The sequence below is a fragment of the Phascolarctos cinereus genome, unplaced genomic scaffold, assembly GCF_003287225.1.
Source record: "Phascolarctos cinereus isolate Bilbo 61053 unplaced genomic scaffold, phaCin_HiC Scaffold_2;HRSCAF=192, whole genome shotgun sequence".
NCBI lineage: Eukaryota > Metazoa > Chordata > Mammalia > Diprotodontia > Phascolarctidae > Phascolarctos > Phascolarctos cinereus.
The window spans coordinates 35,297,456-35,320,110 of NW_027555625.1; the positions used below are offsets into that span (position 1 = coordinate 35,297,456).

Below are 22,655 nucleotides of genomic sequence, written 5' to 3' on the forward strand. Positions count from 1 at the left end.
GCTTCAGTTTCCTCATCTGTAAAATGAGCTGGAGAAGGAAATGGCCAACCAGTCCAGTATCTCTGCTAAGAAAACCCCAAATGGGTCACGAAGCGTCAGACTCCACCGAACAACAAAGAAGAACTAGGAGGAAAACACTTAAAATAAAATACAATTGCAACATCACTATAGTTTAAACTTCAGCCCTGTTGGGTGACCTAACATCAGGAGAAGATTAGATGTTTTAAACAAGCTCCTTTAATCATAAATCCAGACCTAAGTAGACCGGATAAACTTTTGTGGCTGGACTGAATTTGGGCTGAGACTCAAAGAAATTAGACACTCTATGTCAAAGCCTTTGAGAAACCTTGAGGTGCTATTTTTATTTATTTGTTACCATTCTTCAGATATGAATAGCTAGAGTTTCCATAATGCTTTCATAGGTTTGCAAAATCTTTTATAAATATCTCGTTTGATCTTCATGCCAACCCTAGGAAGTAGGTGCTATTACCACCCCCATTTTGTAGATGAGAAACTGAGGCTGACAGAGATTAAGGGAGTTGGCCAGGGTCATAGAGCCAGCAAGTGTCTGAGGAGGAATCTGAACTCAGGTCTTCTGACTCCAGGCCCAGCGCTCTATCCACTGAGCCACCTAACTTCCTCCTGCCCAATTCAAGGGTGAAAATTATAAAAACTTTTAAAAAGTGAGTTTTTTTCTTCTTCAAAAATGTGTCCTTTGCTCCACTCTAAAATTTCCCCAGCATTCATAAGCAAACTGAATGCTAAGAAACAGCCAATTCTTTGCTCTACAATATTATGTATGGTGTCTCCAAGTAGGGTGTATGGGGTGTTCCAGGAGAACTAGTACCTTTGGTGTGAGGGCTGCTGTGCCCTTTTCAGGGCTGATCACCCGCCTTTTGTATCCACCTGATTCACCCAACTCTAACTTGTGGCTCCAAGAAGCTGTAGTATGCCCAGTGGCGCCCCCCCCCCAAACCATCGTAGCAGATGAAACCAGTCTGAGGGTAATTGACAGGCCTCAAACCCATTGGTGAGTTAGGGGGATGTATACTCCAAGCACATGAAGACTTCTCTTGCAGAATGGACAAATGAGAACAATTTGTTCCGATGGCCATGAAGGCGGCTGAAGCAGGTGAAGCGGAGTCCTTAGAACTTGGTCGGACATCAAAGACACCAAGGTCGTCCACTGCATCCCTGGCCACTATTAGCTTCCTTGACTTTTATCATGCCATTGGACTTCGGTGACTCTGGAAGAGAAAATGAGATGATAACTTGGTGCAACTCTGTCTCACTTAAATCCAGTTCACCCATGAATCAAGTCGGAGCCTTTCATGTCATTGATCCTCTTTGAAAATGAAGGACAAACAACAAATGTCCTCATGTAACTTAACACATCATTCTGTATATTATATTTATGAATTTTCTCTGGCAAAGCTGTCATTATCTCTTTCTCTTATTGTAAAAACACCATTCCCTTCTACTACTTGTAGCTATTTATTATGCTTCTTTTTAATATTCTCAGTATCAAACATAGTCCTGCCATTTTGTTTTATTTTCACTGGTAAATCTCACTCTCTCCAAACTGTGTGATGCCATTTGGCTTTTTAGAAACATGATGCCTGCTTTTTGGCACTTAGTACATCAACAGAGACTTCAGGAGGATGAGTGAGTAAAGCTGAATAATTACCTCACTTGTTTCTCCACGTGATGCAATTTAGAGAACTATTAATAGAAGCATTTATCTTTCGTTGCAACAGCAAGGCATTATTGACACATCCTCTACCACACATAGTATAATATCTAACACACATAATGCCATCGGCTTCTTTGGGGATGATTAAAGATCAGTCACCAAGTCTCAGGCCCCTAACCAAATCACTACATGTAAAAATAATTTTGAGTGGCCTTGTCCTAGACTGCAATGATCTCATGTGCTGGAAGATACCCTGTGGGAAATGGTGCTGGTTTCCCCAGGTGACATGGAATGGGTGGAGAAATGCAAGCAGATCTTCCATTTTACTAAACAGACATCCTGGCACAAGCTTTCATATGAAGATTTCAAAGCTCTCCACCAATCAATCTTGTTAGTTATTCAAGGGGGAAAGGAGACAAATTAATAACAAAATGGGAGTTTTTGAAGCTTAATGAAATGAATTGGTGGGAGGAAAGAGAGAAAGAGACAGAGACAGAGAGAGACAGAGAGACAGAAAGAGAGAAGAGAAGAGAAAAGAAGAGAAGAGATGAAGGGAAACAGAAAAACAGACGGAGGAGAGAGACAAGGAGAGACAGAGGCAGTAAACAAGGGCAGACAAGGGAGGAGAGAGTATATGTGACACAGAGACAGAAACACAGAGATGGAAGAGAAGGGGAGAGAGACAGAAGAGAGGCAGACAGGGAAGAGAGAGAGAGAGAAAACTAATTGGGGAAGGAGATGTTTCCTTTTCATCAGCATTATCAAAAATCCACTACTTCAGAGAAAAATGAAAAAGATACTTTATACAAAGATGTTTGTAGTTTATATTCTGTGTAATATTTAAAAACTTGAAACCTAAAATGCCAAATGACTAAATGGACTATGATTAGAGATTGGAGATGGAGATTGTATCAACCTAACTAGTAGCAAATATGGAAAACATTCTGAAATGTGGAAAAGTCTGCATGAAGGAATGCAGTTAAAAAGCAGAGCTAGAAGTCCTGTATGAGCATACAAGTGCCAATTCTAGTTGGTTCCACTCCCAAGAGCTTGGGAAAGTCCACCCCTGTGGTCTGTAGAAGGAGAGAACTGGATGAGATGAGCTCTGTGGTCCCTTTTAGGCTTCAGGTTATGATCCTATGATCCCCACCCGAACATGAAGACATTGGGGCTCAGAGAAGGAGTAAAGGAACTTGCTCAATGCCACTGATGTGGTTTCAGAGGTTCAGGGACCCCTCAAAGACTGAAGTACAGAACAGGGCCATAGGGAATGAATTCATGGACTCAAGCATTCTTCAAGTCAAGTGGGCAAAGGCTTATTATAATGCTAACATGGCGGGCAGAGCTCCTTAAGGGATTCTGCAACCAACAGGAAGGATGCTAGAGCTTATATAGGAAAAGTAGTGGATTATGTAGCAAGTATGCTAATTAGGTGATAACATACAACTTTGGTCATTCACTACTGGAAACTGGGGGAGTGGGAGGAGAGGGTTCCTAAGGGGTGTAGGGGTGTATTTTGGGTCTGTTATGTCTGTAACAAGATAGCTTTGGGAGTTGATGTCCATGTCTCCACCTCTGGATCATATATGATAACTGTGGCAATCAGTACATGATAGTTTTGTTGATACAAGATAGCCTCGTCCACACAAGGAAAATTTTACTGAGGTCAGCTTGTTCTTGTAACAGGGAGAGACAGTGAGATGGTTTACCTTACTGAGCCCACTCCTGAATTATTGCCAGAGATAGGGTCTTTGGGCTGGGGAGAAAACTGTCAGGGATAGTGTTTTGAGGCTAGGGAGAAATATGGTCTTGGAATTGGGGTCTGAGTACAGACACCCAAGCACCCCATAACCACCAACTGTTCAGTGGCTTCAACCTCTTTTCATTGACTTTCCACAACCCAAAAACAAGCATTTTGCACTCCACCCCTCCAAACCCTATGGATGGTACTAAAACAATTTTCCCCCCACAGAACTAACAATATCCTTAAAAGAGAGGCTGTCTTTTTCAAAAGTCTATGCTCCCCAAGTTCATGATGAAATACTAAAATTAACCTGCGCTCTTCAATTAAAGGTTTGCAGGCTTTCAAAGAAAGGGGTCCTGATAGTTAGACCTTTGCCCTTAATGGCATTTATATGTTGAAGTCAAGATTTCTGAACTTTAAGAATGGCCAGACTCACTCTCACAGGATCTTGCTTTCACATAAAAGTCATAAGATCCTCACTGGAGAAAGAATGGCAAACCACTGTAGTATCTTTGCCAAGAAAACCCCAAATGTGGTCATGAAGAATTGGATAGAACTGCAAAATGACTAAAAAAACCCCCCCCCAAACCCTGTAGGATCATAGATTGAGAGTCAGAAGAAGCTTGAGTGGCCATCTAGCCCACCCCCTCATTTTATTAATGAAGAACTGACTTGACTTCAATTATGTGACTTGTCTAGTTCTACAGGGCAGGTGTCTGAGGCAGGTTTTGAAGCCGGGTCTTTCTTATCTTATATTCTTTCGATCAAGAAGGTTTTCCTCATTAGCTCTCTCTACGGTGTTCTTCAGGAGCCTATAAGGTGAAATTGGACTTTCCCCTTTCACCTTGCTTTCCCTTTTTTATTCCAAGACTGATTGCATTCATAACTGATTAAATGCAAAGTGAAGGAGAGGATGCATGAAGATCGATTACTTAATATTTCAAAAAGACTCTTCCTTTAAAACAGCATTTCCCAATCTTGGTAAAATTCTGATTTCTCTAGTTCTCCACCCACTGAAGCTTTCAGTGACTCTGGGACCTGTGGAGCAGAGGGCAGAATGGGCCAGTATGTTCTGGGCTTAGAACAGGCCGGAATTTGGATAGATGGAGAGGAAAGGGAAGACGTTCCTGGCAGAACAGACACAGCAGGGAAAATGTGTAAGGCATGTCGAGGGGACAATGATATTGTTTTGTGCTGGGAAGTCATGGGAGAAAAATTTGGGATGGTAGACTAGGGAGGGAATCAGTGAGATTTCATGAGTTAAGAAAGGTAGGAACGGTGAAGAAAGTTATAAAGAAGGAAGGAAAAAACACTGTACTAAATCCTGGGGATACAAACAGAAAAGCAAGATGGTCCTTGCCCTCAAGGAGCTCCCATTCTAATGGAGGAGATAACACTTCTGGGAGATTTTAGGTACAAGACAGCTGGAAAAGTCCTTGGGTCCAGCAGTCAAGCAGATGGTGATTCTTCTTCTTTCATGTTGTTTCCATTCATGAAACCGTATCCATTTCTGATGTTGAACCACAGGGGAATGTCAAAGACTTTCTTTTCCATGTGTTTTGTATCTGTGGTCTCCTAGGAGTCTGCAACAATTGTAAAAGCAGATGTCAGGTCATATCTCCCTGGTTGATGGCTCTTTGGGCTGTGCTGGAAGCAGGGGGATTCTGCTACTCTTGAGGTCTTTAGGCTTTTCTGAGCAGCTTGCAAAACGATTTAAGAAATATTACAAGTGATAAAGTCCTAACTGGGGTGATCACAGTACAAACCAAAAGAGAAAGATGGACGAGAAAATGAAAAGGGAGAAGCAGCAAGATTTGGTGACTTATGGGGGTCAGGAAAACAACTATTAAAAAAGACCCTTTCTACTACTGAGAGAAACAGGGAAGCCAAGGAGAGTGGGTTTTTGACAAAGATGCTATGTTGTTTTGGTTAGGTTAACATCAAGGTTAACAATGGATTATTCTTTTCAAAAATTTTTATTTAGTATTTTATTTTTCCCCAATTACATGTCAAACCAATTTTTAACATTTATTTTTAAAATATTGAGTTAACAATGAATTATTTTAAAGGAGATATTTAGTTAGGCACTTGGCAGAAAAAGGTCTGGGTCAGAGACACAAATTTGGGAATTTTCTACATAGACGATGGCTAAAGCTGTGAGAAAGGATGAGTTCTCCCAGAAAAGAGCAGAGATGGAAGGTCCGAACTTTGGCAAACACCCAGGTAAGAAGTGGGAGGAGGAAATGGAGCCGGCAAAAAATGCAGAAAAGGGAAGAAGAAAAAAAGGCACTGGAGTCGTGATCCAAGGGAGGAGGTCCACATGCGGAGCTCGGGGTCACCAATGCCAAATGCAGCAGACAAGGTCAAGGACACTGGAAACTAAGGGGACTGAGACACCGGACTTGGCAAAGAGTGCCCTGGAGCCCTTCGAGTCCCTGGGCCGGAATAGGGGATGGCGGAGAAGCCAGACTTCCTGACCTAGCCCCTGAGGAAAGCAGTGGTGAGGACACAGAGGAAGCAGGTACAGACCTATTGTTTGAGAGTGTTGATGGTGAAAGCCAGGAGAGGATAAAGATAGCATTTGAGTGTTTGAGTGAAGTGGAGTCAGAGGAAGGCCGCTCTTTCATAGTCCCCAAGATATGACTTAGACATATCTGACCAGTGGACGCCAAAAGATGGGGGGGGGGGGCGGGATACCAAAGGAGGCGAAAAGGGCTTCAGAGTGTAAGAAAGCCTACGATAGCTAATCGTCATAGCATTTATATAGCGCTTTACAAATATGATCTCATTTGATCCTCAAAACAACCCTGGGGATATTATCTCCATTTTAAAGATGAGGAAACTGAGGCCAAGGTTAAGTGACTAGCCCAGGGTCACACACCTAGTGAGAATGCATTTGAACTCAGGCCCTCCTGACTCCAGGTGCACTGCTCTCGTTACTAGGAGGATGGGAAGGGATACAATTTTTTTCCCCCCGGAAACTGAAGGATTGAAAAAGTCATTTTGGAGAATGCGACCAATTGTTTATAAGCAAGAGCACTGAACTGGCCAAGCGAGGGCACAGCTCGTGCAAAAGTACAGAAGAAAAAGGGGCACGTCCCGTGAATGGAGGGGCGGAAGGTCTGCACCGGTAAAAGCCAGGACCCCTTTTTCCTTGCTCCAGCAGTTGCAGCTGAGTCTGGTCTAAGGGATCCGCTCCTCCCCTCCCCCTCCCGCTCCTCGGATAAATACAAACACACATACACATGCAAACCACAGTAGCCCCGCCCTCCCTCCGCCGCACGTGCGGGAGCCACGCGCCCGCTCGGCCCCGCCTCTCGTCTGCACCAGCGCCTGCGCCCTTCCTGCCTCCTTGAACTCCTCCCCCCTCCCCGTCCTCGCCCGTCCTTCCCCCGCCCGCAGATCCAACAGTGTTCTAAGGTCACTAATTAATCATAATGACTAATAAAAGCCATTGACTTCGGGGAGCTGGTCTCGAATTGTCCCTTCCCATCCCGGGACAGTTGGCAGGGTCTTATAAAGCCGGCCGAGTCTCTGCCACCAATGGGCCTGGTCAGCTCGGCCACTCCTGCCCTGGCCCTGGGGAGGTCGGGGATAGGAAAGAAGCAGGGAAGTGGGGCGCGGGCTTCCTTAGGCTACGGTCTTTCTTTGGCCTTCCCGGGATAAATTCCCCCCTCCGACAGCGAGTCTGTTGGTTTGGCCTGCTCAACTTGGATTGGGGGAAGTTTGATGTTGCGGTTCAGCATTGGAGGAGATTCTCTCATGACGTAGGGCCTCCTCTCTAGCCGCCCGGCCATAGGCTCGTTTTCAGGCCGTCCCCGGGGGAGGGGTTAGAGGCCGTTTCCCACTAAGATTCGGGCTGCTTCGGAGCCTCCCCCTCTCCTTTCACGCACGTCCTTTGGCCTGGCGGGCGCGGGGGTGTCCGGTGGTTTCTCCCCGCTCCCCCCCTCGCCCGCCTCCCGTGGTACTGCCCACGCTTTAACCGCGGCTGCGCGCGGCCGGCCCCGCGCTCAGCGCTGAGAAGAGACCCGGGCCGCGCGCTCGCTCGGCTCTCCGGCCCCCCTCTCTTTTTCTCGGACGCCCCGCTTGGTACGGCCCGCGGCTCGGCGCTCCCTCCCCGCCCTCCCCCTCGGGCCGGCGGCGCTTGGTGCGGCCCGGGAGAGAGAACCAGGTCATCGGTCGGTTCCTGTGAAAACAAAAACAATCGGCGGCGGCCGCAGGCGCAGCGGCAGCGGGCGAGGGGCGAGCCGGGGCCGGGGCATCATGGAGCCGGGGGACGTGGGCAGCCCGGGGTACCGCCAGCGCCGCCGCCGCCGCTGAGCCGCCCGAGCCGCCGCTTCAGCCGCCCGAGCCGCCGCGCGGGACACGCCGAGGACCCGGAGCGAGCTCCCGGGCCGGGGGGACGAGGACGGGGACGCGGCCTCGGGACGGCCAGGCATGGATCAGTGCGTGACGGTGGAGCGGGAGCTGGAGAAGGTGCTGCACAAGTTCTCGGGCTACGGGCAGCTGTGCGAGCGCGGCCTGGAGGAGCTTATCGACTACACGGGCGGTCTCAAGCACGAGATCCTGCAGAGCCAGGGTGCGAGCGCCGGGGGCGGCGGGCCGGGGCCGAAGCTGGGGGAAGGACCGCCCGGACGGACCTTGGGGCAGTGGGGAGGCACGGCGCGGCCCGGACTTTGGGGGGACTGGGGAGGCACGGCGCGGTCCGGCCTTTGGGGGGAGTGGGGAGGCGCGGCGCGGCCCAGACCCTGGGGCAGTGGGGAGGGACGGCCTGGACGGCGGGGGGGGGGAAGAGGAGGGACGGCCCGGCCCCTGGGGGGAGGAATGGGGGTCTGTCTGGCCCGGACCCCGGCGGTGGCCGCTCATCTATCCCCCTTCTCCACTCGCCTTGGGCTCGGGTCATCCTTCCCAGGGGCCAGCCCCCTGACACCCCAGCCCCTCCCCCATGTCCCAGGGAGCTTTGGCATTGGACCCCGGGCTCCGGCCCTGGCTTCCTGACCCTGGTGGTGGTACGCACAGGATCTCCCTCCAAGCGAAGAGATTTATTCCACGCCCCCCCCCATTTTTCCCTTGGCAGCGCCTGGCTCCGTGGCACCGGGAGCCCCCGAGGGCCCCTGGTCCGTTCTCTTCCCCCTTTTTTCTCGGGACCAGCCGGTGCTCAGAGCCCGAGGGATCTCTCGAGTCCGGATCGCTCCTCTTCCGGCTCCCTCCTCCCTTTCTGCCTCCCCCAGCCCAGGCTCCCTGAGCTCTGAGCCCCTGAGAGCGCGGGACTCGGGCCAGGCCTGGGGTCTCTCATTCTCTGGCAGACCCTTGTCAGAGGGGTCTGTGACTGACACGTCTTAAGTCCTTCTTAACACGGCTCCCTATCTGTAAAGTGAGGGATTTGGATTCCGGGACCTCTGACTTTTCTTCCCACCTTAGCTTTATTGCTTTGTGATTATCTCCGGCTGGGTGCTCTTCCTTTTTCTCCCAGGGGTTGGTCAACAGCTGAATTAAGCCTGGAGCTTTCCGTTTCATCCTTTTTTCCCCTTTTTCAGAGGAATGCTCGGTACCTGATCTCAGCAGCTTACTTATTGCCAGCTCCTGATCTTTTCTAGTTACATTTATCTTCCACTTTTTTTTCTCCCTCCTTCTCTCCTGGGCAGTGTTCTGAACTGGACCCCTACTCTCCAGAGCTTGTTGGTGGGGCTTTTGTTTGTTTGTCTTTTTTTCCATCTGGTTATGGGGAGGTTCTAATACATTCTAGTTGCATCTTCTTTCCCTTTTTTTTTTTTTGTGAGAGGGCTCAGCACTGAATTCCTCTAGTCCCTGACCGGGCTTTTTGGTAGCGTGCTTCCTGGGAACTTCTAATCCGTTCCAGTTTCATCTTCCTCTTTTTCTTCCCCTTCTTTCCCTCCTTTTTCAGAGACCTCAACATGGAATTCCATTTCTCTGAGCACATTGGGGCTTTGCAGCTCAGTTACTACTTGGATTTTCTAATCCATTCTAATCACACCCTCTTTCCTTTACCTCCTTTTCTAGCAAGAGTTAGTGTCACATGCCCACTGGGTCTTTTAATCCATTTCAATTGTAGGGAGTGTCTTCCTGCTCAGAGCACCTGGGTTAGTGGGAGCTTCTCTTCCACTCTGGATGCATTTCACTCCCTTGACCCCTTCATTCCTATGGGGTCCCCTAGACCAATAGCTCCTGGGTCTCTTCGTCCCTGGTACTAGCAGCACCTATTCCATTTTTAAAGTTGATTTCTCCTTTGTCCTTCCCCTTATCCCCAAAAGACTACTCAGAGCTCCAAGAAAAGGGATCATCCTTTCCTTTCTGCAAAGTTCAGCCCTCTTCTGGCTTTTCCTCAGCAGGGACAGGTTTCCAGAAGCAGCTACAGCCTGTTGCCCCAATCCTTCCTGTGGCCTCTGGTCTTGAGTATGCCTTGGCTTGGCCTCTTTGGACTCTTGAGTTCCTTTCCTCCCACCTTCCCACCGACTTTTCCCCTCTCCATACAATTGTTATTAACCTGTAGTCATATCGAAAGTTGAGAGGATGGGTGGTTGAGGTTTTCAGTCAATTAAACAGCTTCAGAGGCTGGAAATTGGTTGGAAAGGGCTGGCTTCTCAGAACCTCTTGGGTAGTGAAGTGTATTCTTTAAAGTCAGTGACCGAGCTCTGAAGTTGTTAGTAAAGAGGGTAAGAAGGAGGGATGGTTTGTGTGGAAAGATGCCACCTGGAAATTAATTGGATGAGTAATAAGGACCCATCTCATCCTGTTTGAAGGAAGACACGTAGCAGAATGGGAGATTTGGGCAAATTGTGTTTGGAGGAGGGGTCTTAAATGGCTTGGTGCGAATTGTCAAATAAAAGACAGTGTTTGCAGTTGGTTTTCCTTTAGGAAAAGCAAACCATTGTGGGATTTTTATTCTTAACTTGTTTGCTAGCAGTAGTAACCTTAATTAGCTTTTTGGGCTCTTGTGGAAGCCACTCATTGTAAACTGCAAAGCCATGATAATCTTTCTTAGGGACAGGCTGAATTTACCTGGGCTCTTTGCCTGCCAGCATGAGCACATGAGCACTTTGCCTGTGTAGCTAAAGGTGTGAGGGGGCCTAGTGAGATGGGATAGGGGTGGGGTATTTTCTACCTGATAACTTTCTGCCTGATTACTCCATCTTTGTCTTCCAGAAAGCAGAGTTTTTCAAAACCATTAGAGTATTCTTTCTCAAGAATGTATTGCCTTTCGTTATCCTGGTGGAGATGGTTAAAATAAGCCCAAAGTATACCTGCTTTTTCAGTGTTAACCGCTTGGAAAGTGGGGCTTGGTCAAGGGGGTTTGTTCCTTGTGGATCTCTGTGATAGTCCAAATGTAAATGAAAGCTCCAAATTAGTGATGGTTTTTTGAGTTCAATCAACCAAAGCTTGTTTAGGCCAAGGAGTGGACTCTACTGATCTTATTCTCTAGCTTTTCTTGATAGGAACAGGGAGTTTTCTAAATTTTGCACTTCTTTGCAAGGTTTATCGATCTAGGCTAATTCAGACTAGACTGACAGCACACTTGGGGGACATGAGAGTTTCTCTCTAACTGGTGGCATCTAATCTCATGTCGCCTTGCCTTAACAGCACTCATAGTCTCCATTACTGCTTTCCAGGAGTGCTAAACACATTCTAACTTGTATTATAGTTAATGTGTTTTTAGTTATTTCAGTCGTGTCAGACTTATTGTGGCCCCATTTGGGGTTTTCTTGACAAAGATACTGGAATGGTTTGCCATTTATTTCCTTCTTCAGCTCATTTTATAGACAAGAAAACTGAGGTAAACAGAGTTAAATGACTTGCCCAGGGTCACACAGCTAGTAAGTGTCTGAGGCCAGATACGAACTCAGGAAGGTGAGTTTTCCTGACTCCAAGACCATGACACTATCCACTGAGCCACCTAGCTGCCCTAGTTATTTATATACTTGACTTGTCCTTGTTAAATCCTATGTGTGATTTTATAATGGTAGCTGTTATTGAATTTTCCTTCAGGGTCAAGGATCTTTCTGTTCCCTCATTGGAAAATGTGTGTATTTGTGTAGGGCTCTATGGTAGCAAGTGTGCCACAGGTTAGGTAATAATATAGTTAACTTCTGGCTCTGTGTGGCTGTTAAGGCCACCTGCTTTTGACCTGTGAAAAGAAGCTGTAATGGCAGCCTTTGCCCCATCTTCCCCCACGCCTTGGCCTCATTGTTGCAGCTGTTGGACGCCTCGGACAAGCTGGGTAGTTGTTAAGTGTTTTGAAATTCCTTTTGTGACGCCACTGTGGAATCATTCCAAAATTGCAGCATCATCCTAGTTGGGTCACCCTGTAACAAGAGTCAGGTAGGGGTGTGAGGAAGTCTGGATTGTGTTTTGTGAATCCAAAGCCATTTCAGCCTAAATTGATGTGCTGGACGCAAATAAATCGTCCTGAGGGGAAGCAGACTGTGGAGCTAAATGCCACGAATGATACCGTACCGTCCTTCACCTTGTCATTTTCAGGAAGGTTTCTATAGACGTTTTGCTCTGATTCATCAGATCATTCTCTCTTAGAACAATGCTTGGTGTTCATACCGCTCTTTAAGTGTCAAAAAGTACTTTTATGTTTGTTATATCTGGTTATCCTCACTGGAATTCTGGGAGGTAGGTACGGATGAGGATGCTGAGACTAAAGTGATTGACCTGCTCTTGGTCACACAACTAGTCCATGTAAATCCAGGTCTGTCTTGGTTCTAGGGACAGCCCTTTCCACTGCTGGCTGGCCTTATGTTGGAGTAGGGGCTTATTTATACTTTAAAAGCTCTTGGAAGACTGTCATTTCGACAGCCCTGGGAGGTGGAGATGGTGTAGTTATGCCTGTTTTCAGCTGACTACAGAGACTGGAGGTTGGTGACAGCCCTGCCCAAGGTCCCAGTGACAGGTGATAGGGTGGAAGGAGCCCAAGACCTGAGGTTAGATGACTGGGTTCAACCTCTAGATCTACTAACCTTACTGGTACCCTGCTCTAGGCCTCCGTTGGTCATTTTACCTCCTTGAGTCTTGGGCTCTGCAAAAGAGGGTGCTGCGACTCAAGATGGTGTCTGAGGTGTCTTCCATCACTAGTGTTCTGTGAGAGGAGATTCACACTTAGGTTCTTTCCACAGAGAAGATGTAGATGTGCAAGTGCATTCTTTAATATTAAACATTTAGATGGCATTTATGCTGTCCTGAGTTGAGAGTTCTCTATGTGTCTGTTTTATTTATAACTCTGGGTTTAAGATGATTTGAATTAATTATTGATTTGTTATTTCCCCAACCATATAATTATTTCTCCCTTAGGTTTTTGTGGTATTACAGGTTATTTCCCTAATTAGCACAGCCAGGTCCCAATTAGTGTGACTAATGAATCCCCCCAGTGGTTGTATTATTCAAATTCATATGGTATTTTTCCGTTGGGCTGGAAGCAGTTACTGTATTTTATGTAATTAGGACTTCGATTAGTACAAAATTGAATACATCTGATAACTTCATTACTTGCACTGATCAAGACTTAGCAGAATCTAATTTAAGCATGACTTGGCCATCTTTGCGTGTGCATGTGTGTGTGTATGTGTGTGTATGTATGTGTATGTGTGTGCGTGCGCGTGTTGCCCCAGACGGTTGGGCTGCACCACATGTTGGGGGCCCTCCTGGAACTTTGTGGGTATCTTAAGGATACCAGTGGCAGCCCACAAGCCATCTCTGAAGTTTTTCCTAACTTATTTGACCAGCCTGTCACCTTCTGCTTTCATTTATATTGAGAATGTCAAGATTTGCAAGTCCACGCTGTGTTAGGTAGTACTTGTATTGAGAACCCTAGGAGCTAAGTTCATGGTCTAAAAAAACAAAACTCAACTGCACTTTATTTTCAGCTCTGGCTTTTCTCTCTCCCACTCACTCCCCCCCCCTTGAGAAAGCAAGAAAAATAGAACCCCTGTTATAAACATGTATAGTCAAGCAAAGCTTCCACAGTAGCTGTATCTTTCTCTGTATGTCTGCCTTAATCTGCCCTCTGTGGCCCTTTTCCTTCCATCTGGAAGTGGGCTAGCTTAGTGCCCCCTGCCTCCCTTTGCACCATGGCCGTCACTGAAGAAGCAGATGGCACATTTAGTTGTGTTTTTGTTTCATGTGTGGCCACAGCCAAAGAGCGCATCACTAGCGGCCGGCCTGTTGATGACAAGCTTGTCTATATTTAGATAGGCCAACCGTAGCCTATTGTTGGGACTATACTTAAAAATCTTTCTAATTTGGTGGTACCAGTCAGAGCTTGCAGTCAGTAACCTTGGGGCCATAATGAGATGTTGGAGTTGGGATTTTTTAAAGGAGTTTAAGGAAAAGGCAGCTAAGTGGCCCAGTGGATAGAGTGTTGAACTTGGCAAGAAGACCCGAGTTAAAATCTAACCACAGACACTTATTATCTGTATGACCCTGGACGGGTCACTTAACCTCTGTTTGCCTTGGTTTCCTTGTCTGTAAAATGGGAATAATAATACCTATCTCTCAGGGTTGTTGTGAGGATCAAATGAGCTATTTCTAAAGTGCTTTGCAAACCTTAAAGCATGATGTAAATGCTAGCTATTATTATTAAATAGAGAGAAAATGATGATGGCTTTTTCCTTGAGAGGAACAGAATGCTCCTATTAAATGTCCGTAGGCTATCTTGGTCATTTCCCACACTATACAGCTTCTCTTCTGTTCATTCATACAAATAATAATAAGCCCTTTGCTATTTTTTTTTCTTAAACACCTTGCTAGATGCCATGGTGAATACAGAGACATACAAATGATAGTACCTGCACTGAAGGAGTTTGCTGTGTAACTGGGAAGAGGAGGTAGAGCCGATAAGATATGTCACAAGGCAATCTATAATATAATGAAGTGCACAATTGTTAGCATGAATGAGTGCTGGGAGTCCAAGGAGGGTGAAGGGTCATTGGCTAGAATGATCCAGAAGTCAGTGAGTCTGGGGGACGGCGGGGCAGAATTTAAGTAGGTTGAGAGGAGGGTTAAGAAGTAGAGCTAGTGAGGGCCTGTGGAGGAAATGGGCTGTGGACTGAGTGGAGCCAGCCCTGGGAAGCTTGAGGGGCTTGTGCTTTATCCCAGTGCACTGGGGAGCCACTGAAGGTTTTGGAGCATGACTGCAGTATGGGATGGATGAGAGATAGGAGCTGGAAATCGAGGAGGCTTATGTGATGGAGACAGCAAGAGCTGCATGAGCATAGTGGCAGATGGAGGAAGGCTTAGTGATCAGATGTGGGTGGAGGGGGAAAGCCCTTGGAATAACCTCTCAACAAATTGTTTTCTGTCATACCATTGACCAGAAAAAAGGAAATCAGGAAGGGGTGCTTCTGTTTGGGGGAAAAACAGATAAGTTGAGTTTGAGGTAACTGCAAGTGTTAATGTCCAGGAGGCAGAGATTGTCAGGCGCGTCTTTAGAGACTCGTGGGTGTAGAGCTCAGAGGTAGTCCAACCCCTTCCTTTTATGGATGAAGAAACTGAGGAACAGAGGTGGGTATCACTTGACCGGGCCCTGAACAGGGTTCTTCCAGATGCCTTGTTCCATTTGGAGAGGGGTTAGAGATACAGAGGTGAAAGGTGGAGGCTGTTACAGGGAAGGTGGAAAAGCAGAGATTTTTTTTTTGTGTGTGAGGCAGTTGGGGTTAAGTGACTTGCCCAAAGTCACACAGCTAGGAAGTATTATGTGTCCGAGGCCGGATTTGAACTCAGGTCCTCCTGACTCTGGGGCAAGGGCTCTATCCACTGCACCACCTAGCTGCCCCTGAAAAGGAGAGATTATTGAGTCCTGGTTAGAATTGAAGGGGGTGCCTGTGAACTTGGTTTTATAAAAAATATTTTGTTAACTATTTCAGCATAATTGATTTCCTTTGCAATCCCATGTACTTTATGCATGTAGAAATATGATTCTGAGAAGGGAATCCATGGACACACACATAGCATGCACACGCACACTGAGAGAGAAAAGTTGAGGGGCTGAGCTCAGACCTGTGCCCTCAGTCAAAAGAAGGCAAAGGGATGAAGTTGAGGAGAAAGTAGAAGTGAACTCAGAAATTAAGAAAGGAGATTGGTCAACAAGAACCAGGAAGGTTTGATTTGGTGATGAGGAAATAACGGGACTTTTGAAAGAGCAGTGTCTGTAGTGTCCAGGACTGAAGGCAGGTCGAAAGGAACAATAGGGAAGTGAAAGGTAGGAGAGAAATAGGACTTGGTTTGAGGGGGAGCATTGGAGATTTCTCAGGGTTGGGCAGACATACATATTGGAAGGAGGAGAGGAAGGAGGGGCCAGTGAAGAGAGGGAAAGGATTGGAGCCGGTTTGCAAAGAGGTTCTCTTTGGAGAAGAGAAAGCACAGGCTCTGGTTCATGTTGGGAGGAGAGTACAAGAGACAGGTAAAACTGAGTTGGAGAAGGAAGTTTGGGACAAACATCCTTACTCTCCCCTTTCCTTCTGGGGGAGGGAAAGACAGGAGGATCCAGTTGTTTGCTGCTCATGAATCAGCAAAGGTAGAAGAAAGGCAGCAGAGGATTTCCTTTGAGGTTGGTGTGGACCTGGACTGCTGGCCTCTGGCTGGGCTGGGAGCTCTCTGAGCCTAGACCTAAGATGGTTTGAGAGGTGTAGTGCCCAGGGTGTGCCAGAGCCAGCTTGGACTGACTGGTCGCAGATCAGGATCAGATTTATTGTTTGTTGACAGTCGAGACTTTTAACAAATGATAGAGAAAATGTTAGTGTTGATAGATACTAACAACTTAAACTTGTATTTAAAAAATTAGTTTTATAATCTTTTCCTTATTATTAAAGGTTTTATTGATGCCTTTGTTCACGTTAATCATTTTGTTGCGTGTCTCCCCCCCGCCACGCCCCAATCCAGATCGAGCTCTCCCTGGCGACCAAAAAACAATTAAACAAAAACATCTCATTGTCTGTGGCCAAATCTGATTCTGCACTTACTCCCCCACCTTGCTTGAGGGGGAAGTGTTTTATATTATCTGTTCTGCTGGACCTTTGTTGGGTTTTTCTGTGACTCAGGAGTTGGACTTTCTTTTATTGATGTTTTCATTTGCCTTGTTGGCCTTGTGCATATTGTGCTCGTCTCCCCTTATTTTGTTCAGCTTCCGTTTGTACAGATTTTATCCTGTTTTTCCAGACTCCTTGTGTTGGGCCTCTTTTATCGTACTAGTCTAAGTTTCCTATATGTGTCACAGATTTGTTTTTAGTCGTTTCCCCGGAGGAGGGGAATTTATTCTATTTCAGGTTCATTGCCACTGCGGCGCTTCACTTTGGTGTATTTTGGACTGCTGCTTCTGTCTTTGTCTTCTTTGGGATGAGTAAGCCCATGGTGGTCGTATTGGTCAAGGGACACTGACTTCAGTCACTTTACCTGCAAGATTGGAATCCAGAGGGATTGGACCATTTCCCAGCTTTACTAGTAGGACTGTCTGACTGTCACAGCTCCTCCAACATTGACCAGTCTCATCTTTTGACATCTTTGTCAATTTGCATTGTTTGAGGCAAAACATCAGAGTTGTTTTAATTTTTGTTTTTTCTTACTATCAGTGATTTGTGGCATGTTTTCATATGGTTGTTTATAATTTGCAGTTCTCTTGAAAATTTAATGTACTTTGACCCCTTAATGTGAAGAGCTTTGCTGTTTTGTATATACAATTTCAATTCCCAATGTTTTGGGACTTTGATGTGATGCAAATATTTCCCCTTCTACAGTTTCTCTAATTTTACCTTCATTGATTTTATTCTTGAAGTTTTTTTTCCCTTAATTCAGTCAAAATTGGCTATCTCCCAGTGTCTTCTCTATTGTTTGGTTAGTTAAGAATTTTTCCATTAGATGCAGTTGTGAAAGAGGCCTGATTTGTCATTTTCTCTTTGTGGTATGACATTTATGTGTGGAGGTAACATCCATTTTGGGTATGTTGTATGCAGTGTAAAGTGACGGCCTGAGCATAGTTTTTCCAGAAGCTTATAGTATTCCATTTCTTGTCTCAAGGGGAGCCCTTTCCTAAGAAATGCATGGTCTTGGGCTCATCAAACACTAGATTATTATTTTGGCCCACATCTGTTTTTTCCTTATCTAGTTCTACTTTTCTGTTCTTTTTTTTTATTCATTTGTCCATCTCTCTCTCTTAGTCATTGTTGGCAAGGTTCTTGCCACAGGCCTGCTTAATAGGCTGATCCTTCACCTGGAAGATGGTCCTTTATCTGAGAGCCAATGTGACTTCAGAAAGGACTAGAGAGTGCTTGATAATGGTGTTTGCTGCCCAACAATTCCAGGAGAAATGCCAGGAGCAGAACAGAGGTCTGTACACACTGCTCATTGATCTAACCAAGGCCTTTGATACTGTCAGTCATGAGGGCTTGTGGAAAATTGTGTCAAAATTTGGTTTCTTGGAGAAGTTCATCAGAATTGCATGTCAGTTTCATGACAGCATGCTTGCACGGGTTCTGGATAATGGACAGTGTTCTAGATCTTTCTCTGTCACCAATGGAATGAAGCAGGGTTGTGTGCTTGTTCTTGTGCTTTTTCGCATGATTTTTTTAAATTTAATTTTTTATTAATTTATTTTGATTTATCAACAATCACTTCCATAAGCTTTTGAGTTTAAAATTTTTCTCCCCCTCCCTCTCCAAGGCAGCACGCAATTTGATATTGGCTTTACATATACATCCCTGTGATGTTGAATGTCCTCAACAATGATGAAAATGGCATCAAGGTCAGCTATCCCACTGATGGTCAATTATTTAACTTAAAAAGGCTACAAGCCAAGACTAAAGTGGAGGGAGAGTTGGTGTGTGAGGCTGAGATGCAAGAGTGTGGATTGATTTTCTGCTGCTTGTGCTGATTTTGACCTAACAATCAGCACCAAGAGAACAGGTCTCCACCAGCCAGCACCACACCATCTATATGTAGAGCCATCGTTTGCAACAGATGGTGACACTTTGAATACTATGGACAAGCTCGCTTACCTTAGCAGTATACTTCTCAGGGATGTCCACGGAGAGAGAAGGCTGATGCACGCATTGCCAGAGCTAGCTCAGTGTTTGGGAAGATCTAAAGGAAAAGTGTGGGAGAGGAGAGGTATTAGATTGCTTACCATGCTGAAGGTCTACATAGCCTTTGTGCTGATGTCATTGTGGTATGCCTGTGAAACCTGGACAGTCTACCAGCGCCATGCCAGGAAACGGAATTACTTCCATTTGAACTGTCTTAGGAAGATTCTGAGGATCACCTGGCAAGATTAGGTATTGGACACTGAGGTCCTTTCTTGAGCTGAGCTGCCAAGCATTCAAGCTCTGCTGCAGAGAGTACACCTCTGATGGGCTGACTATGTTGTTGGATTGCCAAATGTATGTTTACCTAAAAGACTGTTTTACAAAGAATTCACACACACAAGGCAAGCACTCACATGGAGGTCCGAAGAAGCGATACAAGGATACTCTCAAGGTTTTTCTGAAGAACCTTGGAATCAATTATGAGACGTGGGAGACACTGGCACAGGACCATCCACCATGACATGCCCATGTCAAAGATGGCATTGTACCCTGTGAGCAAGGCAGAGTTTACAATAGCTCAAAATAAATGTGAGATGTGCACATTCATAGAGACATTTCCACTGTGCCATTTGGAGAACCTTTTAAGCTCGTATTGGTCTGCTTAGCCATAGTCAGACACACTGTACCTTGACCCCAACAAAATTACGTGTAATGTCATTTTGGTCCTCTTCAAGAACAAAGGACAACTACCAACTCTCTGTCTGTCTCTCTCCCCCCCATCTATCTATCTATCTGTCTATCTATCTGTCTGTCTGTCTGTCTGTCTGTCTATCTATCTATCTATGTTTTTATCTATCTGTCTATCTATCTATCTATCTATCTATCTATCTGTCTGTCTGTCTGTCTGTCTGTCTGTCTATCTATCTGTCTGTCTATCTATGTTTTTATCTGTCTATCTATGTTTTTATCTATCTGTCTGTCTATCTATCTATCTATCTATCTATCTATCTATCTATCTGTCTGTCTATCTATGTTTTTATCTGTCTGTCTATCTATCTATCTATCTATCTATCTATCTATCTATCTATCTATCTATCTATCTATCTATCTATCTGTCTATCTATCTATGTTTTTATCTATCTGTCTATCTCTATTTCCCAGTACCTAAAAGGTTTTACGACTACTGCTTTATATCATAGTTTGAGGCCTGGTGATACTACTTTCCCTTCATTCATACTTTTTGTTATTATTTTTCTTGAAATTCTAGACCGTTTGTTCTCCAAGTGAATTTTATTTTGTCTAGCTATAAAAAACATTCCTGATAATGTGATTGTGTTACAGTACTAAATCTGTAAATTAATTTAGGTAGCATTGTTGTTTTTATTATATGGGCAAAGCCCAGCCATGAGCAGTGAATCTCTCTTCGATTTTTAAAGTCTTCATTTATTTCTGTACAAAGAGTGTTTTGTGGGTTTGTTTACATAAATCCTGCAGATGCCTTGATTTGGTTACAAGGTGAATTTCTCTTTTTGTTTGTGTTTATAGAAGTGTTGATGAATTCTATTGATTTATATTGTATCTTGCCACCTTGCTTAAGGTATTAATAGTCTTAATAGATTTCTTAACTGATTCTCTGAGGTTTTTTCTTAAGCATTTCATGTCATCTGAAAATGTCTTTTGTTTCTGATGGTCAGACCCTTATTTTGTTTTCTTGTTTTATTACCATAGCTAGCATTTCTATGTCAGATACTAGTAAGGGGAGGGGAGAGGTCATTCTGGTTTGACCCCATGTTTACTGGGAAAGCTTTTAGTGGTTCTCCTTAGTGAACAATGTCAACGCTTGATTTTGACATTTATGCTTTTGATCATATTAGGTTCCTGTAGTACATATGCTTTTTAGGATTTTTTAGCAGTGTTGTTTTCTTAAAGTAATTTTTCCTGTAACCATTTATTGAAGAAAGTACAAACCTTTGGTATTCTAGGTTGTTTTACTTTTTTTCTCTCCTTGTTCCTTTAATTCTTAGAGACAGGAGAGAATGGGTTTCAGTGGGGTGACTGAACACAGCTGTGAAGCAGGAGGCCAAGCCCGATGAATTCTTAGAGTTTAGGTGTGAGGCTGGCTTCTGTAGGAGGAGCCCAGCTTTTGGCTTGTGGATGTGGTTAAGCAGGAAGATTGTAGTCCTTATTAGCTGAGTGATGATGGCTTTTTTAGAAGCACAAATCAGCTTTTTTACAAATGAAAGGTGCCAGCAGGTGACCTGGAGAGTTGGAGTCTTTTTCAGACACTGCGGTGAGCTGTAGCTTGATGCTGTGGAGAGGTGGACCTGTTTAAATCCTCATGTGGAAGTTTAAAGAGCATTTTGAAAGGTTTTTGTGCTGGGCACTCGGAGGCCTTCAGGGGAGCAGCCTTCCTTTGGGTCCCAGGACTGGTAGGAGAGGGATCTTTGAGATGATAGGATTTGAGTGTATACTAGACTTGGGTGCTTGTTGTGTGCCATTGGTGTGACCAGCTACCATTGGTACCAGCTTTGTGGGCCTGGGCAGCTAACTTTCTTCTGCTTGCCTCGGTTTGCTCAGCTGTAAAATGGGGGTAGCAGCATCTACCTTCCTCCCAGGGTTGTTGTAAGGATCAGATGAGATAACACTTGTAAAGCTCCTGGCACGTAACAGGTGACATATAATGCTGGTTCCCTTCCCCGCCTTCGGCCTCCCAGTACCAGGTACCGTGGAAGTCCAGCGGTGTGGAGACACAGGAACACTGCTTGGAGGCCCCCGGCTCCGGAGTCTCCTCTTGTGCTGACGGATGTTGGGGCATTTTACTTCTTCACTACCTCTGCCGGGGAAAGGAGGCTCCTTAGTGGGTGTGCAGGTTAGAGCTTTAAGGCTCAACAGGCATTTTCTTCACAGCCTTTGAAGGCTAGAAGCGGAAACTGAGATGATTTGTTTTTGCTCTGTGAGGTTGGTTCAGATTTTGGTAGAAGAGGAAATTGGGTTCAGATATGGGAATGTAAGTCTGTGGCCTGTGGACTTCATTGATGTGTTGTTCCGGGTTCGTACTTGCATAAGTAATCAAGACAAAGTATGACCATGATTTGGGGCAAAACAGTTGGGAAGAGCGCCGATTTTGTAGTGTTAACTGGCTTGATTCTTGGTGGGTCCAGATTTTCTTGAAAAAGCGACTCCACAAAGTTTTGAGGATATGATCCTTGTGAATATTGTGGCATTTCCTGCTTAGACTCGCTTACTATAACTGACTTGGGCATAGCATTGTCCTTGTGGGAAAACCTGTGCTGATACCTGACACCTTTTTTGTGGTCCTTGATTCCAGCATCATTGGTCTTAAAGCTCCCACAGACCTCTTGGATCAGGGCTCCTAGCTGCCTGTGATCTGACTAGTCTTCCTCTATTCTTGAAGAAAGGCCTTTTGGTAAATAAGAGAGGCTGGCTGTTGAAGAGCTATGAAAGTTCTCACATGGGGAGGCCTATGGCAAGGTGCCAGACAAAGTAAGGAGGTCATGAATTGGGCTGGTTAGCTTGGAACAGAACCAGGGTGAATATGCAGTATTTTGCATATAGAAGTTTTTTATTCCACATCTTGAACACTATCTTAATTTAGATGTTCATATTGAAATAGGCATATACACCTATGTGTGTGAGGCAGGATGTCTGAACAGTTTTAGTGCGGCTTTAAGCTTTAATAGCTTATGTCCACAGGCAGCTTACTCTTAAAATGGAGCTTTCCTCCACTGAGTAAGGGAGGGGATAGTGTTATAGATAGAATGCACTGGATTTATTGTCTAGCAAGTTGAAGTTTTCCTCTGGAAGAATGTACCTAGGTTAGCTCAGGGTTTGGACTCGAAGATCTGAGTTCACATATGACTTCAGACACACATTTAACTGTGTGACCCTGGGCAAGTCACTTAACCTCCCTTGGCTTCAGTTTCTTTATTTGTAAAATAAAGATAATAACACCTTCCTCCTCTGAGGATCGTGAGATACTGTATGTAAAGTGCTTTGCAAGCTGTTCCATTAATGCTAGCTCATATCATCATCATCATCATCATCGGATGTCATATTTTTCTTTCTCACTACCTAAGGTGGTAAGCAGTTGCTAGACAGTTATTACAGTTGTGCTTGTCTATTGAAGCTTTGGTTCAGCCGTATTTCATGAGGGCTGCCTGCATTG

General features: G+C 45.2%; 1 protein-coding gene across 1 annotated transcript in view; it reads left to right on the top strand.

Annotated features, from left to right (window-relative positions):
* Positions 1-7,315: 7,315 nt before the first annotated feature.
* Positions 7,316-22,655, top strand: part of RMND5A (required for meiotic nuclear division 5 homolog A) — a 73,721-nt gene continuing 58,381 nt past the window's right edge. Inside the window, exon 1 of the mRNA XM_020969459.2 lies at positions 7,316-8,016. Coding sequence (XP_020825118.1) covers positions 7,875-8,016 — 142 coding nt within the window. The 5' untranslated portion in view covers positions 7,316-7,874. The remainder of the gene's footprint in view (positions 8,017-22,655) is intronic.